A 24,116-nucleotide genomic window follows, 5' to 3' on the forward strand; every position below is an offset into this window, starting at 1 on the left:
AGTTTAGAAGTGAACTATGATTCTAGAACTGCAATGATCTCAGCTAGGTTATTAGTAAAGTACATTGGTCGTAGAGTTGCTAAGTGATTATGGTTGTGCAAGTAAACATTGTACATTTTGGTTCCAAAAATGTAGTTTACATTGTGATTATGGTTCTTCGGAAGATGTAATGTATCATTATACAAAAAATTATTTGCACTCCTTGCAGTGTAATGATAAGAGTTGCTTATAAATAATCTGCATGTTAATTTTAGGAATTTTGCTGTCTAAACTGAATACTAAAGAAATTTAATTTTTAATGACCATGAGCTATATTGAGATAACTACTCACCAGGGTTTGTTGGTTGAAGATAGTGTTCCACAACAGCTATAGCGATGCTCACTCTAGCATTATGTTCTTTCTCTTCTCCATCTAGCATTTTGTTATTATTCTTTTACTACTGGACATTGCGGCTGGATCTCTCGAAGCAAGAGTGCTAAGTGAGTTTTAATAGTTTCCTGACATGTATCAACAAGTATAGGAAAAAAATCATTTCTTGATCTTGTATCATTTATTTATAATTTGATTTTTTTTCTAATTTTTCGTGATATATATTTTTTCCCTTCCAACCAAACATAATAATAGCAAAAATAAGATATGAGTTCTTCGATTAATAAAAAAGATTTTCTCATTTCAACCGGGTAAATTTGAATGATAAGGTTCCAGAATCAGTTAAGATCTTTTTATGGAAAGTTCATTCCAAAGTAATCCCAACTAAGACATGGTTGGTTGATAGGATTAACAATTTTGAAGGGTCAAAAATGTGTTTACTTTGTGCTGCTGAGGAGGAGTCTCTTGATCACCTTCTATGGAGATGCATTTTCTCTCAAAAAGTATGGACTTTTGTGTTTGATTGGTGGGGTGTAACATCTAAGCTTTTTATAGGGGATTTGGAGTTTATGTGAAAGTCTAGAGCTTTGTTCCCTCAAGCTAGTATCAAGAGAGTTTGGTCAAATGTTCTAGAGTACACAATTTGGACCATTTGGCAGCATAGAAATAAATGCTTATTTCAGAATAGTTACTTGAGTTTAAATCAAGTATGCTTTCTGGTTCAAAGAAGAGCCTTGGAATGGAGCTTAGCAAATGGAATTCTCAGTAAGAAGAGAGATCAATTGTGGAGAAATAATCCTATTGGAGCTATCATAGCAAGTGAAAAGGATATGTGGTGGGATATAGTTTTTAAGGAAAAGTATGATATCATTGCTTTTATAGATGGTAATTTTAAAAAGGGTTCAAAAGGAGTATTAGCAGGAATTGGTGGAGTCATTCAGTCAATTTCAGGGGAAATGTTGATGCAATTTACGGCTCCTTTATGAAGTTGAACTCTCTGCATTGATCACTATGCTAAAGATTCTGAAGGAGAGTAGTTGGAAACTTAAACAAATTTTTAATCATCACAGATAATAAATTGGTTTCTAATGCTAGTTTGAGTGATCTTCATAAGGTGCTGTGGAACTGTGAGTTTTTATCAGTTCAGATTAAGTATATTAGAAGAGAGTGGAATGCACTTGCTGATGTAAATGCTAGAAAAGGAGCTCATTTGACAAGCTTAGTACTAAGTGGAAGGTAACTCTTTTTATTCTTCATGCATGCAGCTTAAGAGTAATAGTGTGAGGGTGGGGTTTCTATTGGGAAATTAGCTTTCATTTTATATTTTTTTAGAATTCCATAGATCTTTAAGCTCATTTAATTTCCCTACTAGGGTAATTATGCTAACTTGGACAATTAAAAAGCTTCCGGATTCTTCTTGGGAGCTTAATCGATTGCTTAGGGAGATGTATTAATTTATAGGGGTTATTATCACAGCTTGTAGGGGGTCCTTTTAGTATCAATATAAACCCCAACCTTACATGCAGTTGTTACTGTCTTTTAGTCTTTCTTTTTTCAAGTTTGTAGTCGAGTTTAGTTAGGGTTTTTTAGTTTCTCAAATGGAGGCAACAAATGTTAACGTGAATGCAAGATGGTTGATGCCCAGAAAGGGGAATGTTAAGTGTAATATTCACAGCTTCTTCTCTCAATAAGCATTGCCTAATGGATGGCGATCGGGAATAGAAACAGTTTTCAGAGATGGGACTGGGGTCATACTTCATATGACTGTTGGTTCTCTAGGATTTGAAGATCAGCTAGAGAATGAATTGCATGCGCTGTTTAGGGGGCTTAAGGAAGCTTATTTCAAAGGATATAAATATCTTATATTGGAAACGGATCATGTGGATGCCTACTGGGATCTGTACAACTCAACAGTGTTAGGGGGAAGGCCTCAATATGCTCATATATTGTGGCTGTTAAATCAGAGAAAGACAAACAAGAACTACAAATGTGAATTGAGGCTTTTTGATAGGGAAGCCAATGCTTTGGAGGCTTCTTTGGCTGAACATGGTGGTCGCAATTGAGGAAAGATGGTGATTGTTGAAGAGGATTTCAGTAGAATCGAGGAGTTCTGGTACCTGGATATGGGTTTGTGAAGTATTGAGCCCATGTTTAGAGCTATAAGGCAAGGGGAGATTGAGCCTGCTATGTTACAGGATGAGGTTGTGGATCCTAATGTGGATGTGTTGCATGCAAATGAGGAGGATGCTTTGGGTCAAGATTTGCAAGAAGCTGGGTTGGCTGGTGAAGAGGCTGAAGCAGAAGATGTTGGAGAGGGAATTGGTAACAATGAGTTGGCAAACTTTGAAGTGGTGATTGGACTTCCAGCTGCAGGGTCTGTTATTGGCAATGGAGGTGCTGAGGAGGAAGATAAAGCTATAGAAATGTGAAGAAGGGAAGTTGAACAATTGTTGCTGGTTTCTATTTTTATTTTATTATATTTGTCTGAATATTTGCAATGCTAGTGGGTTGGATTAGTTGGTTAATGGGTTGCTTGTTGGTTAATGGGCCTATAGTTTCTTTAAGATATTTTTGGTTGTTTAAGCACATTGATTAAGCCCATTTTGATTGGGGTGATGTAAGGATCCTTACTTTGGCTTTGCCCTTTTCTAATATATTCTGATTTAAAAAAAAAGCTTTATCCCCCTGCAATGCACGAGATATCTTGTAAATACTTTATATAAACTTTTAATTTGAATAAATTAATTTATTTTTTTGAAAAAATTATAAAATGACATCTCTAACTCCATTTAGTTGGTAAAACTGATTTTATTAATATTAATATTTTTTATTTTTGTTGTCTTATTGTTTTTTGCTTAAAATTTTATATCTTTCTAATTTTAAAATTAATAAATTTTTACATATTCACTTAATAAATTTATTATACCATATATTATTAAATTTTTATTTTTTTCATTTTATGCCAATTATGTATAGGATATAGTACAATATTAAGATAATAATAAAAAATATGAAAATTTATTATGATCATAAATAAGTTGATAATATTATTTTTATTAGTATTAATTTGAATTTATTTACTTTACTTGCTTTACTCATAAAATTTATATTTTTTGTAATTTTTAATTTATTAAAATTTAATAGTTTTAACTCTATAATTTTTAGAAGGTGAATATTGTAAATTTTAATTTACTTTGTCTAACTTTTTATATTAAAAACTTTTTAATAAAAAAATTTGGGTGAATTTTGGTGTGACTTTCAACTAAACTGAATTCTTCTTTTATACAGTTTGTCTACTACTTTTATTATATAAATTTTCTTTTTTATTAATTTTTCATTTCAGTGACGCATGTGTATATAAAATTTTTAAAATTTTGCTTATACAGTTTTCACACCTAGTATGTTTTTTTAATTTTTTTTGCTTTTCAGTTAATTTTTAATATAATTTTTATTTATTTTAATATTTGGTGTATTAATTAATAAATATAATTTATTTGCTCATTTTAAGTTTTTTTCTTATGTATTTGTTCTTCTTAATTATTTGTTTGTTTCTTTAACTTATTGAAATCTGTTTGCAATGCATGGATATCTTATAAATATTTTATATGAACTTTTTATATTAAATTAAATTAATTTATTTTTTAAAAAAAATTATAAAATGACATCTCTAACTCTAAGTTGCTAAAACTTATTTTATTAATTTTTTTAGTTGTTGTATTGTTTTTTTGCTTAAAATTTCATATTTTTCTAATTTTAAAATTATTAAATTTATACATATTCAGTTAATAAATTTTTTATATCATATACAATTATATTTTTATTTTTGTACTTTACGCCAATTATGTATAACATATAATACAATATTAAGATAATGATAGAAAATATGAGAATTTATAATTATCATAAATAAGTTGATAATATTATTTTCATTAGTATTAATTTGAATTTATTTAATTTAATTACTTTACTCATGAAATTGATGTTTTTTGTATTTTTTAATTTATTAACGTTTTATATTATCCGACTCCATAATTTTTAGATGGTGAGTATTGTAATTTATAATTTATTTTGTCTACTTTTTTATATTAAAAACTTTTTAATAAAAAATTTGGGTGAATTTTGGGGTCTGAATAGAAATTTTGGTTGTATTTCTCATATTCTACTTTCTGCTCAATCTACACATGGAAGTATCTTCAACAATCAGAGCCTGCAATTTTGAAATACACATGTTTGTTCTTTTTTTAGCCACATTCCAAGTAATTTCAAATTTCAAATCATTATTGCTAAATTGTATAAAACGGTTTTTGCATATGCTGAGGTAAAGTAGTATTTATACTTCTAAAATTTCCCAAGAGTTAGTCCTTCCATCACGTACGATACAGAAATTGCAACCCTATCCGTCAATAGATCTTTGGGATCTGCTTTGAATTTATAATTTTCGGTCCATTATTTATGTTCTATACTTGTTAACCAAATCAAAACTTATTTGAATGTGCATTGGTCTGCATTTTATTACTTATAACATCTCAGCAATTCTGCAAATGTATATTTCTATTTATAAAATATTGTTAACAGGTACCATCTCTTGTTCTTTTGGAACTCTATTTAGTCTGAATAAATGCTTATGCTTCAGGTTGTGGCCTTCAGTGCTCTCCATGGACCAAGTAACCTTGCTCTCTCGGCAAAAGCAAGGTGATAACTCTATTTTTTTTGGGTCTTCTCTTCTCTCACATAAACTCGAGCCCACGTATGGTGTGGTAACGTGCTAGGCAGGGGACTCTGCAAAACACAATCGAGGGGGCTGTGTCCCCGCAGCAACTCCGGTGTGAGAATAAGAATGAGGTTTGTTGAAGAAGAAGAGAGAAGAAAGAGCTATTCAAAATATGTATATTGGTCTATATAGATGTGTAGCAGTCAAATATCTTTCAACCCCTAAAACCCTTTTCTTGGGGCCTTTTATAGGCCTCAAGATTTAGGGTTTTACGGGTTTGTACCTCTTCATCCTAATCCTTGATCATTCTTGGTTGGTGAGTGATTGGACGGTTTGGATGGACTGTGGGGCCGGATGTCCTTCTTCCACCAGTGTTGTCTTGGGATCCTTACATATGGACGATTGTGATGCAATTGTTCCATTTTGGTTACATGAGATGATTGACATTTTTGTTTTGTACCACGTGGCCCCGGGCCCACCCCAGTTTGGTCATGGGGTGTATTCTATCTGGGCTTTTGCTTCACTTTATTTGGGCTTGATTATTTATGGCCTATCATTTGCCTCACACTCCCTTATGCGGGTTATCCCGGATGGGGGAGTAGTCTTCTTTTCCGGAGTTTGTGTTATTACCTGCGTGACTTAGAATTTTTTTTGCATGTCCTCTTTGATTTGTGGCCCCTTAGCCCCGGGGTGTTGTTGGGTACAAGTCCTCGGGGTTGTGTTTGGTTAGACCTTTTGAATTCTGTAACTTGAAAAGTTTTGCATTTCTTCTTTGATTTGTGGCTCCCTAGCCCCGGGGTGTTGTTGGGTACAAGTCCTCGGGGTTGTGTTTGGTTAGGCCTTTTAAATTTTGTAACTTGGAAAATTTTGGCATTTCCTTTCACTACGCCATAAGTGAGCTATTATAATGCCTAAATGGTGTTACAATAGGCCCCAAAAGCGTTAGAATAGGTCTATTGTAACACCGGGGGCGTTACGTATACGAGCATTACAATAGACACTCTAATGTAACACTTCACTGATATATTGTAACAGAGAGGAAAACGTTACAATAGGCATCTACTGTAACACTAAAAGGCCCAAATATAACACAAAATGAGTGATACAATAGCTTGATCAAGATTGCATAAGTGGGACTCAGAAGGTGGGGCCCACACGGGCCCCACCTATGGGGGCCACGTGGACCCCACCTTGAGGGTCCCACATAACCTATTGTAACAGTAGATTTTATCTATTGTAACACCAATTTTTTTAGTTAGGCAACACTGGAATATGTGTATTGTAATAGTTTTTTTATTTATTGTAACACTAGTAACATATATAATGTAACATTATATGTAAACAAATGTTACACTAGAACAAGCAAATGTAACAGGTATTCTAAACATTTTTGAAATATAAGGTTTGTTTTTAGAACAATCCATAATCAACAAAAACAACAAATCTGTGTACATAAGAGTCTCAGCTCTGCAAACCGAACAACTACATAACAGTTCATTCTCCAAACCATCTCCAACGCAAACGACGACCAAAGTACTACAAATAGTCTCTTCCCAACGCCAACGATGAAAAACTAATTTAACTTTGTCTGTGGTTTGTGTTCAGAAGTCCAGCAAGCAGTTTGTGTTGAGACGTTGTGTCTATGATTTGAGAGAAAATATCTCTCGATACTGTAATAAGGAAGATAAAAGGCGATCATGTTAGCATAAAATTCAGTTATGTCACTTAAAATTACTGTAATTGGAAAGTCAAAAAAAGTTGTTTTGAATATAAAAGCAGTGCATGACAATGATATAAAAAAAAGTTTGATGGAAAGTACATCAAGGATATCGGTGATTTCTCGAACACTTTCAAAAAATGGGCAGAGTTTCCAAGAGATTAGCCACATACAATAGATTTCACTTACAAAATCCTTGTATTATATGAACCACATTGATGACACTTGTGATAAAAATAGTGGAATGAAGAATTACCTCTCTTTTCACAATCATGGAACCTGCACATAATTGAGACAGTTAAGCAAATCTAGCATCTTCTTACACTACATAAACTGGAAAACTAATTAAGCTGTTAACAGGAACCACTATCAACCTGAGTTTGGCCAGCATGTTCATCTGGAATTTTCTCATCAGCCAAGTATGCATCCAAAATCTCAAAATACAATTACAATTAAACCATTTCAAAATTAAATCTGTCCTAAAAACTGTAACAAGAATGGCAACAAAGTTTGGTAAAACCTGCATGTCTCGAGCGATTTGCTACAAATTCAGACAACGAGTTAATCAATTAGTTTTAAGTTGATCAAATTAAATAAAGTTATGAACTTGGTTTAGGACTCTTAAACAAAAATTTATTTCTAGTTACAAATTTAAATATGAAGCTGATACATATTTTATATAGAATAGAAAGAGTAAGCGCAGAAAGAAGACATGTCAAGTTGAATTGGAAGACTTCGAATTTTCTACATAAGAATCCTCTTTGTTACATAAAAGGGATTATTTCATATTTCATGTATAATTGTTAAAATATTGTTAACCCTGAACCCGTGGATGATGTCTTTAGAATCTCTGTTGAGAAAACTTGAATGCACGTATATCATAAGTTTCAAACATATTACTTTTACCAATTTCTAATAATCAAAGAGCATTGAAAGAGTTATGTACGTACTAACTACTCCTACTTAAGGAGTGTTGAATGGGTCAGTGGATGCTAACTGCTGAGTGTGTGATGGTTCAAGTAAGTTGAATTAATCAAGATTCTAGTAGGCCCTAGTCAACAAATCAAACACTAATCAGTAATTAATCAAATATTCAGCTTCCCTCAGCTGAGCGAGCCGCTTAAGTGTGAACAAGAACAAGCATATGACTTTTATAGGTTTTCTCGTTGTCTGAATTGTTCTTCAAGTTCAGCTAGAGACATTTTGAATAATCATTTTCTCTCTTTTTCAAAAAATTAATTTAGCAATTATGAAATCCTTACCAGCGAAGATGTTTATGCATTAGTTGTTAGTTTAGTAAAGAAACCAAACACTTTTGATGTGCTTTCTGTTACAAAGAATTGTAACTTCATATATGGTTTTATTTCAACTAAGCAGGATCAAATTTAAGGAGGATATAAGAGAGAGAGAGAGAAAGAGAGAAAGGGAGAGAGAGAGAGAGAGAGAGAGAGAGAGGGAGAGAGCGGAGGGAGAGAGAGAGAGAGAGAGGATAAAAGGGAACAGTCACAGAAGTTGTATACAAGGGAACACCAGCATAAAATTTTACATTTTTCTTTGTGATTGGAAACCTAATCAAGTATGAGCTATTCACACTAGTGTTAATTACTGCATAGGAATCAGCACATCTCAACTTATCTGCTGGAAACTTGTTGCTTAACCTGGAGATAATATATCCATTGCAGATCTACGCAAAACCTATTAAATTATATAAGTTGATACTACTTTGCTACAGATATATACCAAGTCCCGTGCCTGACTTCAAAATATGCAAGTTTCTAAGATATTTTACAAATATATATACTAATCACATTCGATTTATCTGTTATCACTTTTTTTGTTCTATGTTTACATGAATTTCATGGTTTATACGCTATTACCAATTAGGTAATTTGTAAAGCTGAAAGGAGAGACAGTAGAGCAGTATAATAAGAAGCTACCAAGAGAAGAAGCTTGATGCTAACCTGGTAAGCACGCATTGAATAATGTAAGACTTCTTTTGAAGATCCAAAGCTGGCTCACGGGTTACACACCTTATTGCCGCATCCAAATCTCATACACAAAGGATTATCAAAACACTACATTACAGTCGAATTATACTCAGCTAGAAATCACTAATAATAATAAAAATTGTTTCCAAATAACTTAATTTTATTCAACACATAACATTTTCAACAGGAGATGCCTAACGGATAACATAAATACATATAAATTAATTAAATTAGAGAGAGAGGGGTAGAGGGAGGCAGAGAGAGGCAGGGAGAGAGGGGGAGAGGGAGAGGGAGAGGGAGAGGGAGAGAGAGAGAGATTTGACCTTCTTTTTTTGTTTGCCACAGCCAGATTTTGCTGGCTTTGAAGACGGAGGATGCGCCTTTTCTTTCTTAGGTGCCTCCAATTCATTTCATACATATATGAATTAAAATACTCACATACATATACAATCGAACAAAGCACTCAACTGATTAGTTGTTAAGAAAGAACTAAGGTCTAAAACCCCAATTTGAAGCCATCGCAACCTACAAAATAAATCAAAAAATTAGGAACAACCTTTAATTTAGATTCATACATGTGTGTGTATGGATTTGAATAGCAAATCTTCACTTCCTTTTTCAATTCATCATTTGACAGTCACCGAGAGAGTGATTGAGAGAGTCGAGATGAGAGAGATGTTTGAGCCTGTTAAAGCGTTAAATCTGTTTTGTTTGAAGTCCGGATATGTTTTCATTTTAGGGGAAAAACCCCGCCATCTTTTATCTAATAAATTTTATAGTATTTTATTTTATTATATTTTTTGTTTTTAATTTTAATTAATTATTTATTATTTACTAAATAAACACTAAAAAGGTAACTTTTAAATTTATATATATAAATAAATTTTTTAATTTATATTATATTATATATTACATTCTTGATTCATTAATAATCCATGATATAATTTTATTACTAATTTATGATAATATTTCTATTTTAATATTCTTAAAAATTAAAAAAGTATATAATGTAACACCAATTATTGGTGTTACATGTTGTGCAACACCGGGAATTCTCCGCAACACAAACTTTATAGTTATTGTAACACTGCAAGAGAGGTGTTATAATAGGCCAAAAATCTTTTAGCAAATGTAACGCTCCTTGTAACACTTGCATTACAGTAGCCCACTTATGACGTAGTGTTTTTGATTTGTGGCTCCTTAGCCCCGGGGTGTTGTTGGGTACAAGTCCCCGGGGTGTCAGGCGGCTGTTGAGTTTCTTGTAGGAATATGTGTATACATATGTATATATATACGAGACGTTGCAGTTTTCCCCCCCTTTTCTCCTCAAAAGTCGCGCCTGCTAAATAATTACAGCTGTGTAATCATTAACTACAGCGGTTATTATATGGACGTCCAGGATCTTGCCACGTGTATGACTTTAACGACCATGATTCTAGAACGGTTGAGTGGGCTTTTATCCCACTTGTGTCTATAAATACCCCTCCATTGCCATTTCTTTTTTCTTTACGCAAGTACAAACACCAAAAACTCTCAAATTTCTTTCTTCAAGGAGTACTTCGAGATTCTTGCTTTTTGAAGCCGTTCGATTTCTCTGACTGTGTTTGATTTGATGAATATTCGTATTTTGAATTTTTCGAATGCATGTGTATCCAATGTCCGAATCGGTTTACTTTTGTTGTGTCGAGTTTTGGCGATTTGAATGTGGAATCGATGTTGTTCGTTGTTTAGAGTTTTAGGTTTGGTTTGCATAAAAAATGATTGATGTTATAGAAAACTGGGTTTGTTTTTTGGCTTATGTATATGTAAGAAAAAGGGGTTTGATTTCTGTAGACATTGGGTTTGTGTTTAATGCTTATCGCTGTTCTTCGTGTTTTGTTGTAAGTATATGTGTGTATGTATAGACTGTATGATATATTTTGGTGTTTCGATTCTAAGTTTAAGTGTTTCTGAGTAGCTTTCTGTTTTTTCTTCTTTTTCTTTTCTTCCCGAAATGGCATAGACTCTGGGGTTATATGGTTAGGAGGGCAAGAGTGAAATAACTAGCTAACCTTAAACGTAGGCCCGACCGTCCCCACTTCGGACTTCCTGACCATTCTTCTAGTGACTCTTCCCCGGAACCTGATAATATGCCTCCGCGACGACACCCCGTAGTTGAGGAATTTCCCACCTTCCTTCTGAATCATGGGCAGACCTTGGGTAGGAGAGATGGGTCTTGGATAGACATAGACCACTACTTCGTTCAGACTCGAGAGAATAACCCCCCAATGACTACTACTTCAAGGATCTATCTGATGCTTATAGGCCCGGGGGCAAAGAACCTTATGATGGGGCACGTATGGATGAGATTTTTTATAATGCTCCCGGGACCGGCTATGTTCCAGCTCCCCGTCCCCCTGACCTTTCCACCTATACCTTCGAGCAGATAGATAACCAAGTGAAGGCAGTTTTTTACTTCGGGGAAGATATGGAGAGGAGGTGGCCCGAGCCTCACAAAAGGTTTTACCACCGTCATGTGGGTGGATGGGTAGCTATTCCTGTAGAACATCTCTGTAGTATGAGACCGAACCTCAACCAGTTCACCAAGTCTTTATGTCGTGATGTCTACGGAATACCTTTTACCCAGCTGGCCCCGAACTCTATTAAGTGGGTTTCCTGGTTCCTTGCTTGCTGTCACGTGAAGAAATATTTGCCCACCTTCAAGCTTTTTCACTACCTTTTTAAGATTAAGAAGTCCACCCTGCCTCCCCTATTCGAGTTCACATCTAACATAGATGGTTGGGGGTTTCCTGCTGATGCCAATAGTGCACCTGTTTTTATATTGAATTCGCTCCGGGGCTGGCACCAGGATTTCATCTTCGTCCAGGGTGGGGACTTGGAGTTTATGCCTGTGTATAAAAATGCTTTAAAAAATAACAGGTTCCCAACCGAACGGGTCGGTGGAGCTGCCTTGGCGAATATGTACGACTTTGTGGTGGCTCTGGGTGCACAGTGGACACGGGATACTTTTTTAGATAACCAAATATTGTATAATGTTGGCTGTAAGTGTTTTACTTTGTAGTTTTTCCCTTGTATTTTTTCTTGACATATATTTGTGCTCCGATGCCTCCTTCCTAAACTGTTGTTTTCCTATGCAGGTCTCCCGTTGCTCAATCCTTTCCATTACGCCATATCGCAGCAATTCAAGGATTTGGCTGGTAGGTTCAAGAAGATCGGTGGTGCTGTGCAGCTGGATTCGGGGAAGAAGAAGGTTGGTGTTGGGAATGGTTCACAGGCCCGGGATGCTGGTTCCTCGGGGAACAGCGTAAGGCAGAGTGTTCCGGAGGTTACTACGCCTGTTATTCCGGGGCCCGATGAGGTGGAGGTGCTGGAGTTGGAGGAAGAGGAAGTGGGCGCTCTAAACCCTCGTAAGAGGAAGGCAGCGGAGGATACGGCTGGTGGCTCCGGGACCCCCCAACGGAAGGGGTGGCTAGCTCAGGCCCTACTGAGGAGGAAAGTCATAAGTTGGTGGAGGAGGATGCCCTGAAGAACCTCTTGGCCCGGATGACTCTTGACGATCACCGGAACGAGATGTTTGACAACTATGCCTCCCCTACTGACTTCGAGTGCTATGCCAAGGAGGATTTAGATACTTTCCTGGATCATCTCGTTCGGGATGTTTCGGAGGTATGAGTATTCCCTTATCGTCTTTTCTCTTTTCCTTTTGTATTAGCACTTAGTCTTTTTTATTTCTTTTCAGGCTAATGCCCGGATCATAGGCTGGTCTACCATCCTTCACAATTACCATGTGAGGGAGGCTAAGAATAAGGCTGCGGTAAAGGAGTTGGCTGGCGAGAAGGAAAGGTTCACTAAGTACAGGGAGGTGAAGGAGAGGGAATCCCGAGAGCATAAGCAGGCCGTTACTGAGGCGGTGAAAGCCCGGGATGTTGCTGAGCAGGTAGTTGGATCCCTCCGGGAGGAGGTGGAGAACTTAAAGAAAGAGCTTGCTACCAGACCCCGGGCATAGGAGGTCCTTGAAGCATTTCAGGGTACTCCCACCTATTATGAGGAGCTCAACAATAAGATCTTTGAGAAGGTTAACATCTGCTGGGACATCACTTCTGCTTATCTGGCTGAGAATCCGGGTGGTGATATGGACGGGTTCATAGAGCTGTACCTAGTAAAAGAGCTCCGTCGTGAGGAAGCCAAAGTTGCTGGAGAGAGCACCTCCGGGGCGCAGCCACCTCCACCTCCCGAAGAGGTCCACAAGAAGACTCCTCCTCCTCCCGAGAACTGATGGATGAAGACCCAGGCTTCGTGCCTTGTAATTGCTTTCTTAGTTTATTTACGTTCAAGACTTAGCCCTTGTGGCTTTTAAACTTGTTTCTTAAATTTTGTATGAAATTGGTTTGAATTTGGTCCGGGGTTGGTTGGCCCCAGATAGGCATGTAAATATATTCCCTTTTGGTTTCTGCTGCTTTCCGGTAAAAAATTTTGAAGTACACATGGTTGTGTGTTGGTCCCCAGGATGGGGTTAAAACTTTTAACTGAAATAAAAAATCTCTAAGTACACATGACTTATATATTAGTCCCCGGGACGGGGTTAAAATTTTAACTGAAATAAATTTTTTTTAAGTACACATGATTTGTGTAACCGTCCCCAGGATGGGGTTAAAACTTTTAACTGAGTAAGAATTTTCTTACACATGGTTTGTGCAATCATCCCCAGGATGGGGTTAAAGCTTTTAACTGAGTAAAAATTATCTTACACATGGTTTGTGCAATCATCCCTGGGATGGGGTTAAAACTTTTAACAACAAAAACTTTTCTTAGTACACTTGGTTTGTGTATCCGAAAACCCCGGGATGGGGTTGGTTTCTATCTTACAAAAATTTTTCTAAGTTATATGGCGACAGTAAACAAGTGATATAATAAAATTACCTTAAGCTATGAGGTGCTCAAAGTGAAGTTTTTCATTCAAATCAAAATAAAGCAAAAATTACATTCTGGGGTGAATGAGAATAGTATTTACATCAAGTTGTCATAGCATAAAAGTAGAGATGATCCCAGAATGTGCACCTTGCCCTTACTGGTAGAACTTCCTTAGGCGGGCTCCGTGCCAAGTATTTAGGACTTCAGATCCGCTGAGATAGCTTAGCTTGTAGGTTCCTGGGCGGAGCACTTCCTTAACTATATAGGGTCCTTCCCAGTTGGGTTGTAGCTTCCCTTGGTTGGTTAGGTCCGATGCCTCGGTGAGCCGAAGTACCAAATCTCCCATTTCATACTCTCTGTCAAAAAATGAAATAAATTGCCGAAAGATTCTTTGCTTTCTTTGTAAAGTAGAGCTTTGTCTTTTCTTTATAGCTTTCTAATTTTTCTACAGCCCCATCTCTTACTTCGTCCAGGAGCTCCAAGTTGGTTTTGAGGCCTTCAATGTTTGAGACTTCGTCAAAGTTGGTAATCCTGTAGGAGGGGGACCCGGTATCGATCGGTATTCGGGCTTCGGTGCCGTAGTCAAGTTTCAAGAGGGTCTCTCCGGTTCCCGTCCTGGGGGTGGTCCTGTAGGACCACAGGACTTTCGGGAGCTCATCTAGCCAAGATTTCTTAGATTCTTCCAACCTTTTCTCCAAGCCACGGAGTATGGTTCTGTTAGTTACTTCGACTTGTCCATTTCCTTGGGTGTGCTAAAGATGCCCTTTTGTGCTTGATTCCGAGTTCTTTCAAATATGCTTCAAAGTCAGACCCAACGAACTGTGGACCATTGTCGGAGAGTAAAACCACCGGGATCCTGAATCATATAATGATTGAATCTATAAATTTGATACAATCTTGTTGATTGATTGTCCTCATGGCTTTAGCTTCTTCCCATTTCGTCATATATCAACGGCTACCAGAATGTAGCGGACGTCTCCTTTTTTCCGGGGAAAAGGGCCCATGATGTCTATGCCCCAAATGGTAAATGGGATTGGAGATAACACCGACGCTGGCAGGCTCGGGCTTTGCTTGGGAACATTGCTGAATTTCTGGAACTGAGGGCATTTCTTGACATAGGCGATGGAATCGGAGTGGACTGTGGGCCAGTAATATCCTTGCCTAATGACTTTGTAGGCCATAGCTTTGGCTTCCAGGTGATCTTCGCAGATGCCTTCATGAACTTCCCGGAGACAGCAGTTTTCTTCCTCCGGGTCTACACACTTTAAGGTATGCGCTGAGAAGGTTCTTCTGTATAACTGACCATTTTCTAGGAAGAAATGGGCAGCCTTGTGCTTCAGGTATTTGGCTTTGTTCTGGTCTTCTGGGAGCGTTCCGTCCCACAGGTAAGCTATGTAGGGAGTCATCCAGTTGTCCGGGATGGTGATGTACAAGATCTCGGCCCGTTCTGTGCTAGATTCCCCGAGCTCTTCAAAATAGACCGAACTGCTGAGATCCGAAGTGTTCCGCACGAGATTGGATAGCTCATCCGCCTTGAAGTTTTCTTCTTTGTTTATCTGGAGGATGGTGATATCGGGGATGGTTTCCAGGATATCTCGTACCATTGCTTGATATTGTGCCAATTTGGGATCTTTCACAATATACTCTCCACTGGTTTGCTTGACTACAATCTGAGAATCGCTATAGATGATCATCTTCATAATCCCGAGAGATCTTGCTAACCTGAGCCCGGAGAGGAGTGCCTCATATTCAGCTTGATTGTTTGTTGCTTTGAAGGAAAAGGTTATTGCTTGTTGAATGGTGAAGCCTTCCGGGCTAATCAGGATGAGGCCAGTCCCGGACCTTTCGGCCGTTGATGACCCATCCACATAGAGCTTCCAAGAGTCTGTGCCTGGGTTGGCGTCTTCCTGGGCAATCCCGTTGAAAGCAGGTGGTTGTTGCTCCGGGAAGGTGCATTCCATAACGAACTCTGCCAGGGCCTGGGCCTTTATCGCCGTCCGTGGCATAAATTTGATATTAAAATGGCTTAACTCAATGTCCTAGTTGACTAGCCTTCCGGACGCGTTCGGCTTGTGAATGATTTTCCTGAGCTGCTGATCTGCGACCACTCTGATTTCTCGGCCTTGGAAATATTGCCTTAACTTCCTGCTGGAGTGCACGAGGGCCAAGGCGGATTTTTCCATGTTTGGGTACCGAGTCTCAGCATCTTTGAGGACTTGGATAACATAGTATATGGGGCTCTGGATCCCTCCTTCCTCCCGGATGAGAGCAGAAGAGATAGCTTTGGGGCCAGCGGCGATGTAAAGAGACAATGGCTCTCCGGGCTTGGCTTTTAATAGCACCGGGGGGTTCATCAAATGTTGTTTAACTTCTTCAAAATCTGTGTGGCACTCCAGAGTCCAATCTACCGATTTCTTGTTTCGGGCGCCTTTTAGTAGTTCGAAGAATGGGAGACATCTTTCTGCAAGCTTTGGGATAAACCTGCGTAGGGCCTCCAGGAATCCCGCCAACTTCTGGATGTCCTTCTGAGTGCGAGGTATCTTCATTTCCATTATGGCGTTGATTTATTCCGGGTTTGCTTTGATCCCTCTTTCGCTGACTAAGTAGCCCAGGAATTTGCCTGAAGGTACCCCGAACGCGCATTTTTCTGGGTTCAACTTCATGTTGTACCTCCTCAAGTTGTCAAAACACTCCTTGAGGTCCTTGACATGATCCGGGACCATGAGTGACTTAGAGATCATGTCATCTACATAGGATTCCACATTCCTCCCCAGTTGCTTTTGAAGATGGTGTTCATCATTTTCTGGTAAGTGGCCCCAACATTGATGAGCCCGAAGGGCATCATGATAAAGGCATAGACTGCCCGATGGGTAATGAAGGATGTTTTAGCGATGTCTTCAGGATTCACGTGAACTTGGTTATACCCTGAGAAGGCATCCATAAAGATGAGCATAGTATGACCCGAAGTCGCGTCGATTAACTGGTTGATATTGGGGAGGAAAAAAGAATCTTTTGGGCATGCGGCGTTGAGGCTTGTGTAATCGACACACATTCTCCATTTCCCATTCGGCTTTTTGACTAAAACCACATTGGTGAGCCAGTCGGGGTACTTGATTTTGCAGATGATATCGGCCTTGAGCAACTTTTCTACTTCTTCGTCTATAGCCAGTTGCCGCTCCGGGGTGAAGTTTCTCCTCTTCTATTTGATCGGTCTCTTCCGCGGATCTACATCCAGGTTGTGCATCACCACAGACTGGTCTATCCCGGGCATGTCTTCCGTTGTCCATGCGAACACGTCTGCGTATTCTTTTAGCAGCAGGATGAGTTCTTGTTGGAAAGGTGTCTCTAAACCTTTTCCAATCTTCAGCTTTCGGGTAGGGTTCCCGGGCTCCAACTCTATCTCTTCAGTCTGTGCAGCAGGCTCCACTTTGGTTTTTTCCATTACCTCCACAAATTTCTATATCCGGGCATCATCGTTGGTTACGCCGTACCCCGAATCCTCTATTACATTGACATCCAACCTTGGCCTTTTGCTAAGATTTTCACGATATTTCTTACAGCATTGACCTTTGGGTAAGGCCATTGCCTTCTTCCTGTTTTCAGGTTCAGTTTTTGCCATCACTAGAGCCTGCCCATAGCATCTTTCAGACACGTCTCAATCCCCTTTAAGTTCTTCGATGCATCCCGGGGAGAGAAATTTTAGCTTTATGTGAATTGTTGAAGGGATGGCCCGAAGCTTGGTGATGGTGGGCCTCCCCAAAATCATGTTGTAGGAGGATGTAGCACTTATCACATAGAATTTCATGACATGAGAGACTTGCTGGGGTGCAGTACCAAAGACCATGGGGAGATATATTACCCCGAGGATCGTGATCATATTATTCCCGAATTCGTAGAGGGGGTCTTCGAGGCATAGGTCCATACGGAGGTGTCCCAATTTTATCCTGTTAAGTGTGTGCTCGAAAACAATGTTAGCCGAGGAGCCGTTATCAATCAAAATTCTTTTTACCTCACTGTCGGTGATGTCGAGAGTCACGACTAGAGCTTGGTTGTGCTCGGGATCCAGGCCCTCATAATGAGCGTTAGAGAAATATATGGGTTCATCTTTAAAGGGCTGGATCATCATGACATCACTGTCCATGTCTGGGCTCCAGGGTGGAGAGGAGGTTCCTCCGAAAATCATGTTGACCACGTGCTTGCCGCTGTTAGAAGCCTTATCTTTGTCACTGAATCTCCTTTGCAGGTACTGGTTCATGTTGCCTTTCTTGATCTGGTCTTCAATAAACATTTTGAAAGAAAAGCAGTTTTCCGTGGTATGGCCATGATCATCATGATACCCACAATGTTTATCACGCGCCCCGTTTTCTGGAGGTGCTAGTAATGGCTTTGGGGGATAGTAGAAAGGTTTCCTTTTGACCTCTCTTAAGATGTCAGCCCGGGGTCGGTTGAATGATGTCCATTCGGGCTCTGGCTTGGGCTCTCTCTTGAGTTTTGGGTTTCCTTTCAATCCTCTGGGGTCTGGAGTAGTCGTCCCAGAGTGGGGTTCCCTGAGACTGTTGAACGTAATTGGTCTGCCTATCTACCTTGTGCCTCTTTTCTTTTCTGTAGGAGGAGCGACGTTCCGGGGACTTATCATCATCCCAGATTCGCCTGTTCATCTTCATGGAGGTGAGGAAGTCATTTTCCTTGATAAACTTTGAAGCCATCGCATAAGCATAAGCTAGGCTTTGGGGTTCCCTATAGATCAGGTCTTTGACGTAGCCCTCGCATGAAACCGGGTGGAGGTTTTGCCGGAAAATATTGACGGCTTCCTTCTCCTCGAGGTTGGAGAGCTGGTTGACCGATTCTTGAAACCTCTTGATGAATTCGGGCAGTGTTTCTCTACTTCTTTGTTGAATGGTTTCCAAGTGGCACTTCTGGAGCTCGTTAATGCGGTTTTCCCGAAATCTCTTTAAAAACATTTCCCGAAAGTCCCTCCAAGAGTTGATGCTCCGGGAGGAGATTCTACTAAACCATTTATGCGCCCCTCCCTTTAATGTTGAAGCAAAGAAATGGAACTTGGTGAGGTCATTGCAATTGTATATATTTGAGATCTGTTCAAAGTAGTTTAGATGCTCTTCGGGATCGGCCAGCCCGTCAAAAGAATTAAAGTTGAAGTGTTTAAGACTGGGTTCCCTGGGGGTGGACTCTAGTTTCCTGGTAAAGGGCGTGGCCGCCGCCCCGACTTCCACCTCTCCCTTAATTTTTCTTTTGAGATTCCGGAGAGCCCGGACCATCTGCTCCTATTTAGATTCTTTCTCCTGCTCTGAGTATGAGGAGACATGAACTCTGCATGCCTTCTTCTTTTGTTTTGCCTCCACCTCTTGGATCCTTTTTTCAATATTGGCCTTAGCCTTGGCCTCCTCTTCCTTCCGAATGCGGTCCCGGAGTGCAGCTATCTTGATTTCGTCACGGGCATCTTCAAATGGCCTCTTGGTTTTTCCAATTCGGTCCAAGACTGAACCCCCACGATTCTCCGGAATGTTTTTCCTGGTCCCTGGGACAGGTTTCAGGAGTCTTGTGATTATTTTCCTTCCATAGGTCCATAGCTGCTTGGATTTGCTCCGGGGTCATGTTCCCCCAAGGGTTTGTAGAAGTTTCTGCATACTTGTGGGCCGCTTTCTCTATAATAAATCTCTGGTCTCCGGGCTGGAGTTGAGATGAAGCACGAGTTATGGGGGGCTCCTCTTCTATCTCCTCCATCTCGCCGTCCCTGGGTGGGACAACGGTGGGCTGAATATTGCCCGAAACCGACATTTTACTCTTTCTTGTGACCATTTTTTCAGAATAGAGTATGGGCAAAAGTAGCAAAAGTGCAAAAATGTGTGTGACTGTAATGGAATGAAAGATATGAAAAATGTGTTGTAAAAAGAGTGAGGGTACTGTCCTTACTTGGGAGGGGGTTTTCTTGATCTTTAAAACTGTATAACGTAACTGTAAACGGCACCACACTGCCAGAGGTTCAGGCCCCCTCCTTCTAGCGCCAATGATAACTCTATTTCTTCCCGGGTCTTCTCCTCTCTCACGTAAGCTCGAGCCCTGCCCACGTGGCATATGGTGCGGTAACCTGCTACATAGGGGACTCTGCAAAACAGAACCGGAGGGGGGCTATGTCCCCGCGGCAACTCCGGTGTGAGAATAAGAATGTGGTTTCTTGAAGAAGAAGAGGGAAGAAGGAGCTATTCAAAATATGTATATTGGTGTGTGTATAGATGTGTAGCAGTCAAATATTTTTCAACCCCTAAAACACTTTTCTTGGGGCCTTTTATAGGCCTCAAGATTTAGGATTTTAGGAGTTTGTACCTCTTCATCCTAGCACTTGATCATTCATGGTTGGTGAGTGATTGGACGGTTTGGATAAACTGTGGGGCCGGATATCCTTCTTCCACCAGTGTTGTCTTGGGATCCTTACATATGGACGGTTGGGATGTAATTGTTCAATTTTGGTTAACATGAAACAGTTGACATTTTTGTCCTGTGCCGCGTGGTCCTGGGCCCACCCCGATTTGGGCCTGGGGTGTTTTCTATCTGGGTTTTTGCTTTACTTTATTTGAGCTTGATTATTTATGGCCTATCACAAGGAGATAATTTTTATTTCAGATTCAAGAAGCTATGAAGATAGATATCTCTAGTTTTGCAGAAAGAAGATCTATTACACACTAGTAATGAATCTGTACAAAATCTAGGGTAAAGTGAAGTGTGAACTTAATGTCTAGAGTGATGTTGTGACAGTGTTATGGTGAGTATTTACGAAGAAAACTTGGGAAGAAAAGAATAGCTAGCAGAATGAGGGAAGGGTAGTTAAACTCTACATGACATCTATGAAGGAAATCCCGTAAATACTTTCATGTCAAAGGCATTTTCTACACAACATTTTCATTGTACTCTTGTTTATCAGAGTTGGACATAAATCTTAGCTTACTTTAACTCTAGACTCAGTCACTTATCCAATGATACAAACTTAACATCTCGTCCTATTTTTTAATTTTACTAATTTGCCATATTGAAGAAGCATACCAAGTCAGATATGTATTACTATTTAGTGTTGATAGAAAGTAAGGAAATACGGTAAACCCCTCCTTTTTTATTGGTTTGCAAGATAAAACTTTTTGTTGTTATATAAGTGTAGGGCGGTCTTCGTCAACTTTAAAGGATTACATGTGATTTGTACATATTGATAGATATTATTGATGAAGTGAAGGATACAAGGTTAAAAGGTTAATAAGAGTTGTAGGAGAACTTGACATAGATTGATAGAGTATTTAGTGTTAGACATGTATCTATATATTTTGTTAACCATAAAGATCATTTGTAAAACTTGTAAACTTGTCATTCATTATCTTGTTTTTTTAGATTTGTAAGATTATGAATTTTGTAATATTATTAAATACAATGTCAGTTGAATTAAAGTATAGAATTTAATTATCAACTCGAATTTGTTGTATAAGAAATGCATTATTATTATGGTTACCAGTAGGTCCCACCCGACCACATGCGGGGCCCATATTTTCTTTTAAAATTAATTCCTTTCGGTAACACAATTTTGTTGCTAGAGGGCTCCCAAGATGTTATCATAGCCCTCTATGCCAACGTTTATTTGCATGTTGCTATAACTCATAAATATGTTACCTTTGAGAGCAAATATGACATCCAAAAACTTAACATGAAGGAAACATTGACTTAGCTAATTTTGGCCCTATAATAATATTTTTTAACTTATGGCTACACTACCGGCATGTGGCAGAAAGCCATCCATGACGTAGTGAAGCTTAGCATTAGGTTCCCTGCTCTTGCATCAATAATTTGGTGGATGCTTGTAAGTGAGAATGGGTCTTTGGGCACATGTCATTTCGGTGGGTGTACTCCATACACACCTTCTATTTTCCGTTCGCCTTCTTGACAAGGACCGCGTTTATCACCCATTTGGGGTATGTGACCTCACACATAAGTGTTGATTTGCAGATTTCTGATGATGACCTAATTCAAGATGTACGTGGAAAATGCAGATTATGGGTCTTAGTTGTTGTAAGTGATAGGGTTTGGTGTAATTCTATTTGACTGGATAAATCTTATCTCAACAACCCTATCCTATAAACCAAGTTTGAATCTTTCAAAACTTATATTTTACTTTGTTTATCTTTTTCAAACAATAACAGATTAGTTTTTCATTCAAATATTTTCAAACAAATAGATTATCCAATCTTATCTCTTTTTTGTTTTGAAAATCAAACCCGTTAGATTTGTGTATATAAATACAAATCTTGTTTTTCAGATTCAAAAAAAAAAGAGTGCTTATTCCACGTTATATCTATTTTCTCTGAAAAACTCTTCTTATTCCATTCTCTTGAATATTCTTTCTAAGAAGAAGACACATCTCATGTTTTCAGATTACACCTAATGATTCCATATTCTATCTTTATAATCTGAAACACCATTCTTGTTTTATATCTCTTGAATATCCAGTCAAACAAGAAGCCTAGTTTGAGTTGTAATCAATTTGTTTATTCTTGTACTCGTGTATTCATATCAACTTTGTGCCGGGTTGTGGCAAGCTTGATTTCAAAGTATAGCAAGGTAGCTAGAAGGCTAAGGAATAGCAGTGGGCTAGGTAGCAAGGTAGCTTGGGAAAGGGTTTCTTTCAGGTGCTATATTTGTAATCAAGGAAAAGACTGTAAGTTCTTTTATTAAAGTTGATATAATACATTCTCTATGCTAGTTGGCATGGGGACTTGGATGTGGGCCATAGACTAGGTGTAGGGGCCGAACCAAGTGAAAACTCTTGGTGTTCTGCATTGTTTAATTTCTTTATTACTACATTTATATTTCAGTAATTTACTTTCTGCAGTTAAAAGAGACTGTCCCATACCCTGTCTCATTTGTAAAGGGACTGTCCCATTTGCATAAGAGACTGTCCCATTTGCCTTGACAGTTAGAATATTATTTTATCTATCGAGCCATCGAATTTCATTTGGTATCAGAGCAGGTGCATTTAATTCTCTTTTTAGTGTTTATTTTGCTAGCGATCCATGGCTCAACCAGATAGGTATTCAAACAATTATCCACCACTGCTTCATGGTGCTGAAAACTACAATGACTGGAAGTTTCGGATGAAAATCTTTCTCCAGCGTGATGCATTTGAATGGGATGCTGTAGAAAATGGTTTCACAATTCCTATGAAAGAAGGGAAGCCAAAATCTCTCAAGGATCTCTCTCCCGAAGAAGTGAACGCAATGAATTCCAATGCGAAAGCTATGAACTCACTTCTCAATGGCATGGTAGCTACAGAATTAAGAAAAGTTTCAGCATGTACTACTGCCAAGCAGATTTGGGATACGATCAAAGTCAGCCACGAAGGCACGTCTAAGGTACGTGAAGTAAAATTAAGTATGCTAATGAGTGACTATGAAGGTTTCAGGTTGGAAAGAGATCAAAGCGTGCGAGATGCTCAAGGGAGGTTTCTGACATTGATGAACTCCATCTCACTTCTGGAAAGGATCATTCCTCAATCTGAGATTAATAGGAAAATCCTCAGAGCAATGCCAAAGAAGTTTGCTCCAAAGGTTACCATTCTGCAGGATTCAACACTGCTTTCGACTATGGATACTCTAACACTGTTCAGTGAATTGGAAGAATTCGAAAATTAGCTACATAGATATGATGAAGAAGATGAAGCTCCTCACCTATGAAGTCACAGTTTCTGAAGAAGGACTTCAAATCTAATCCGAGCAAGGAGGTTAAAGTGAATCAAAGCAAGGATACTTGTTTTGAGTGTGGAAAGAAAGGGCACTTCAAAAAGGACTGCTACAAGCTGAAGAACAAAAAGAAGGCATTAATTACTTGGAGTGATGATGAATCTGACGTGGAGATCGATTCAGACGATGAAGTTGCTCAACTTTGTTTTGCAGGACTAGAGGACAACTCCAGTGATAATGATGAGGTACAGAATATTAAGTATAATTCAAATATATCTCCATCTATTTTAAATTTGCAGGTCCAGGTTAAGAAGTTGAAAGAAAAGAATGCTTATTTAAAGCAAGCTTTAAGTGAAGTTCTTAGTGAAATGGATGATCCCATGAAGGAAGAAGCCCTAGTTGCTGAGAACAAATCATTGCTTGAAAGGGTTTCAAAACTCACTGAAGAAAATCAATATTTCAAAAATGAGATTGAGATGAAGGATGTATGCCTTGAAGCCTTGAAGAAAGAGTCAATATCTGTTGATCCAGAAACCGTTAAAGAAGACAGTGCTCCTGATCCCTTGGTTCCTGAATTAAAGCAGAAAGTCGAACAGCTTGAAAAGGATTTAGCTAAATGTTTTCATGGAGAAGGAACTTTGAATGCTCTTCTTGGTGAACAAAAATCTTCTCTTGATAAAGGAGGTTT

General features: G+C 38.7%; 1 protein-coding gene across 12 annotated transcripts; it reads right to left on the reverse strand.

The window, feature by feature from the left end:
- Window positions 1-6,358: 6,358 nt before the first annotated feature.
- On the reverse strand, window positions 6,359-9,488 carry LOC141712971 (uncharacterized). Of its 12 annotated transcripts, none has more exons than XR_012571743.1 (6): window positions 9,110-9,488; window positions 8,760-8,873; window positions 7,319-7,339; window positions 7,173-7,232; window positions 7,055-7,077; window positions 6,359-6,751 (listed from the first exon to the last, which is right to left on the reverse strand). XR_012571743.1 is itself a non-coding variant. In XM_074516128.1 (6 exons), exons 2-6 carry the CDS (start codon window positions 8,772-8,774, stop codon window positions 6,655-6,657), a joined length of 330 nt encoding a protein of 109 aa, XP_074372229.1. In that variant the 5' UTR covers window positions 8,775-8,873; window positions 9,110-9,488; the 3' UTR covers window positions 6,359-6,654. The 12 variants fall into 12 exon arrangements, 3 of the variants coding, with proteins under 3 accessions (XP_074372229.1, XP_074372231.1, XP_074372230.1); XR_012571739.1 differs by having other exon boundaries at window positions 6,901-7,077; XM_074516128.1 differs by adding an exon at window positions 6,901-6,928 and having other exon boundaries at window positions 7,173-7,339.
- Between the last annotated feature and the right edge of the window lie 14,628 nt (window positions 9,489-24,116).

The sequence above is a fragment of the Apium graveolens genome, chromosome 3 (genome assembly GCF_009905375.1).
Source record: "Apium graveolens cultivar Ventura chromosome 3, ASM990537v1, whole genome shotgun sequence".
Taxonomy (NCBI): Eukaryota; Viridiplantae; Streptophyta; class Magnoliopsida; order Apiales; family Apiaceae; genus Apium; species Apium graveolens.

Coding starts and splice junctions, on each gene's coding strand:
- LOC141712971 (XM_074516128.1), bottom strand. Junction 7,078..7,172: donor AACATGCTGGCCAAACTCAG/GTTGATAGTGGT, acceptor AATTATGTGCAG/GTTCCATGATTGTGAAAAGA. Junction 6,752..6,900: donor AAATCACCGATATCCTTGAT/GTACTTTCCATC, acceptor TCCTTATTACAG/TATCGAGAGATATTTTCTCT.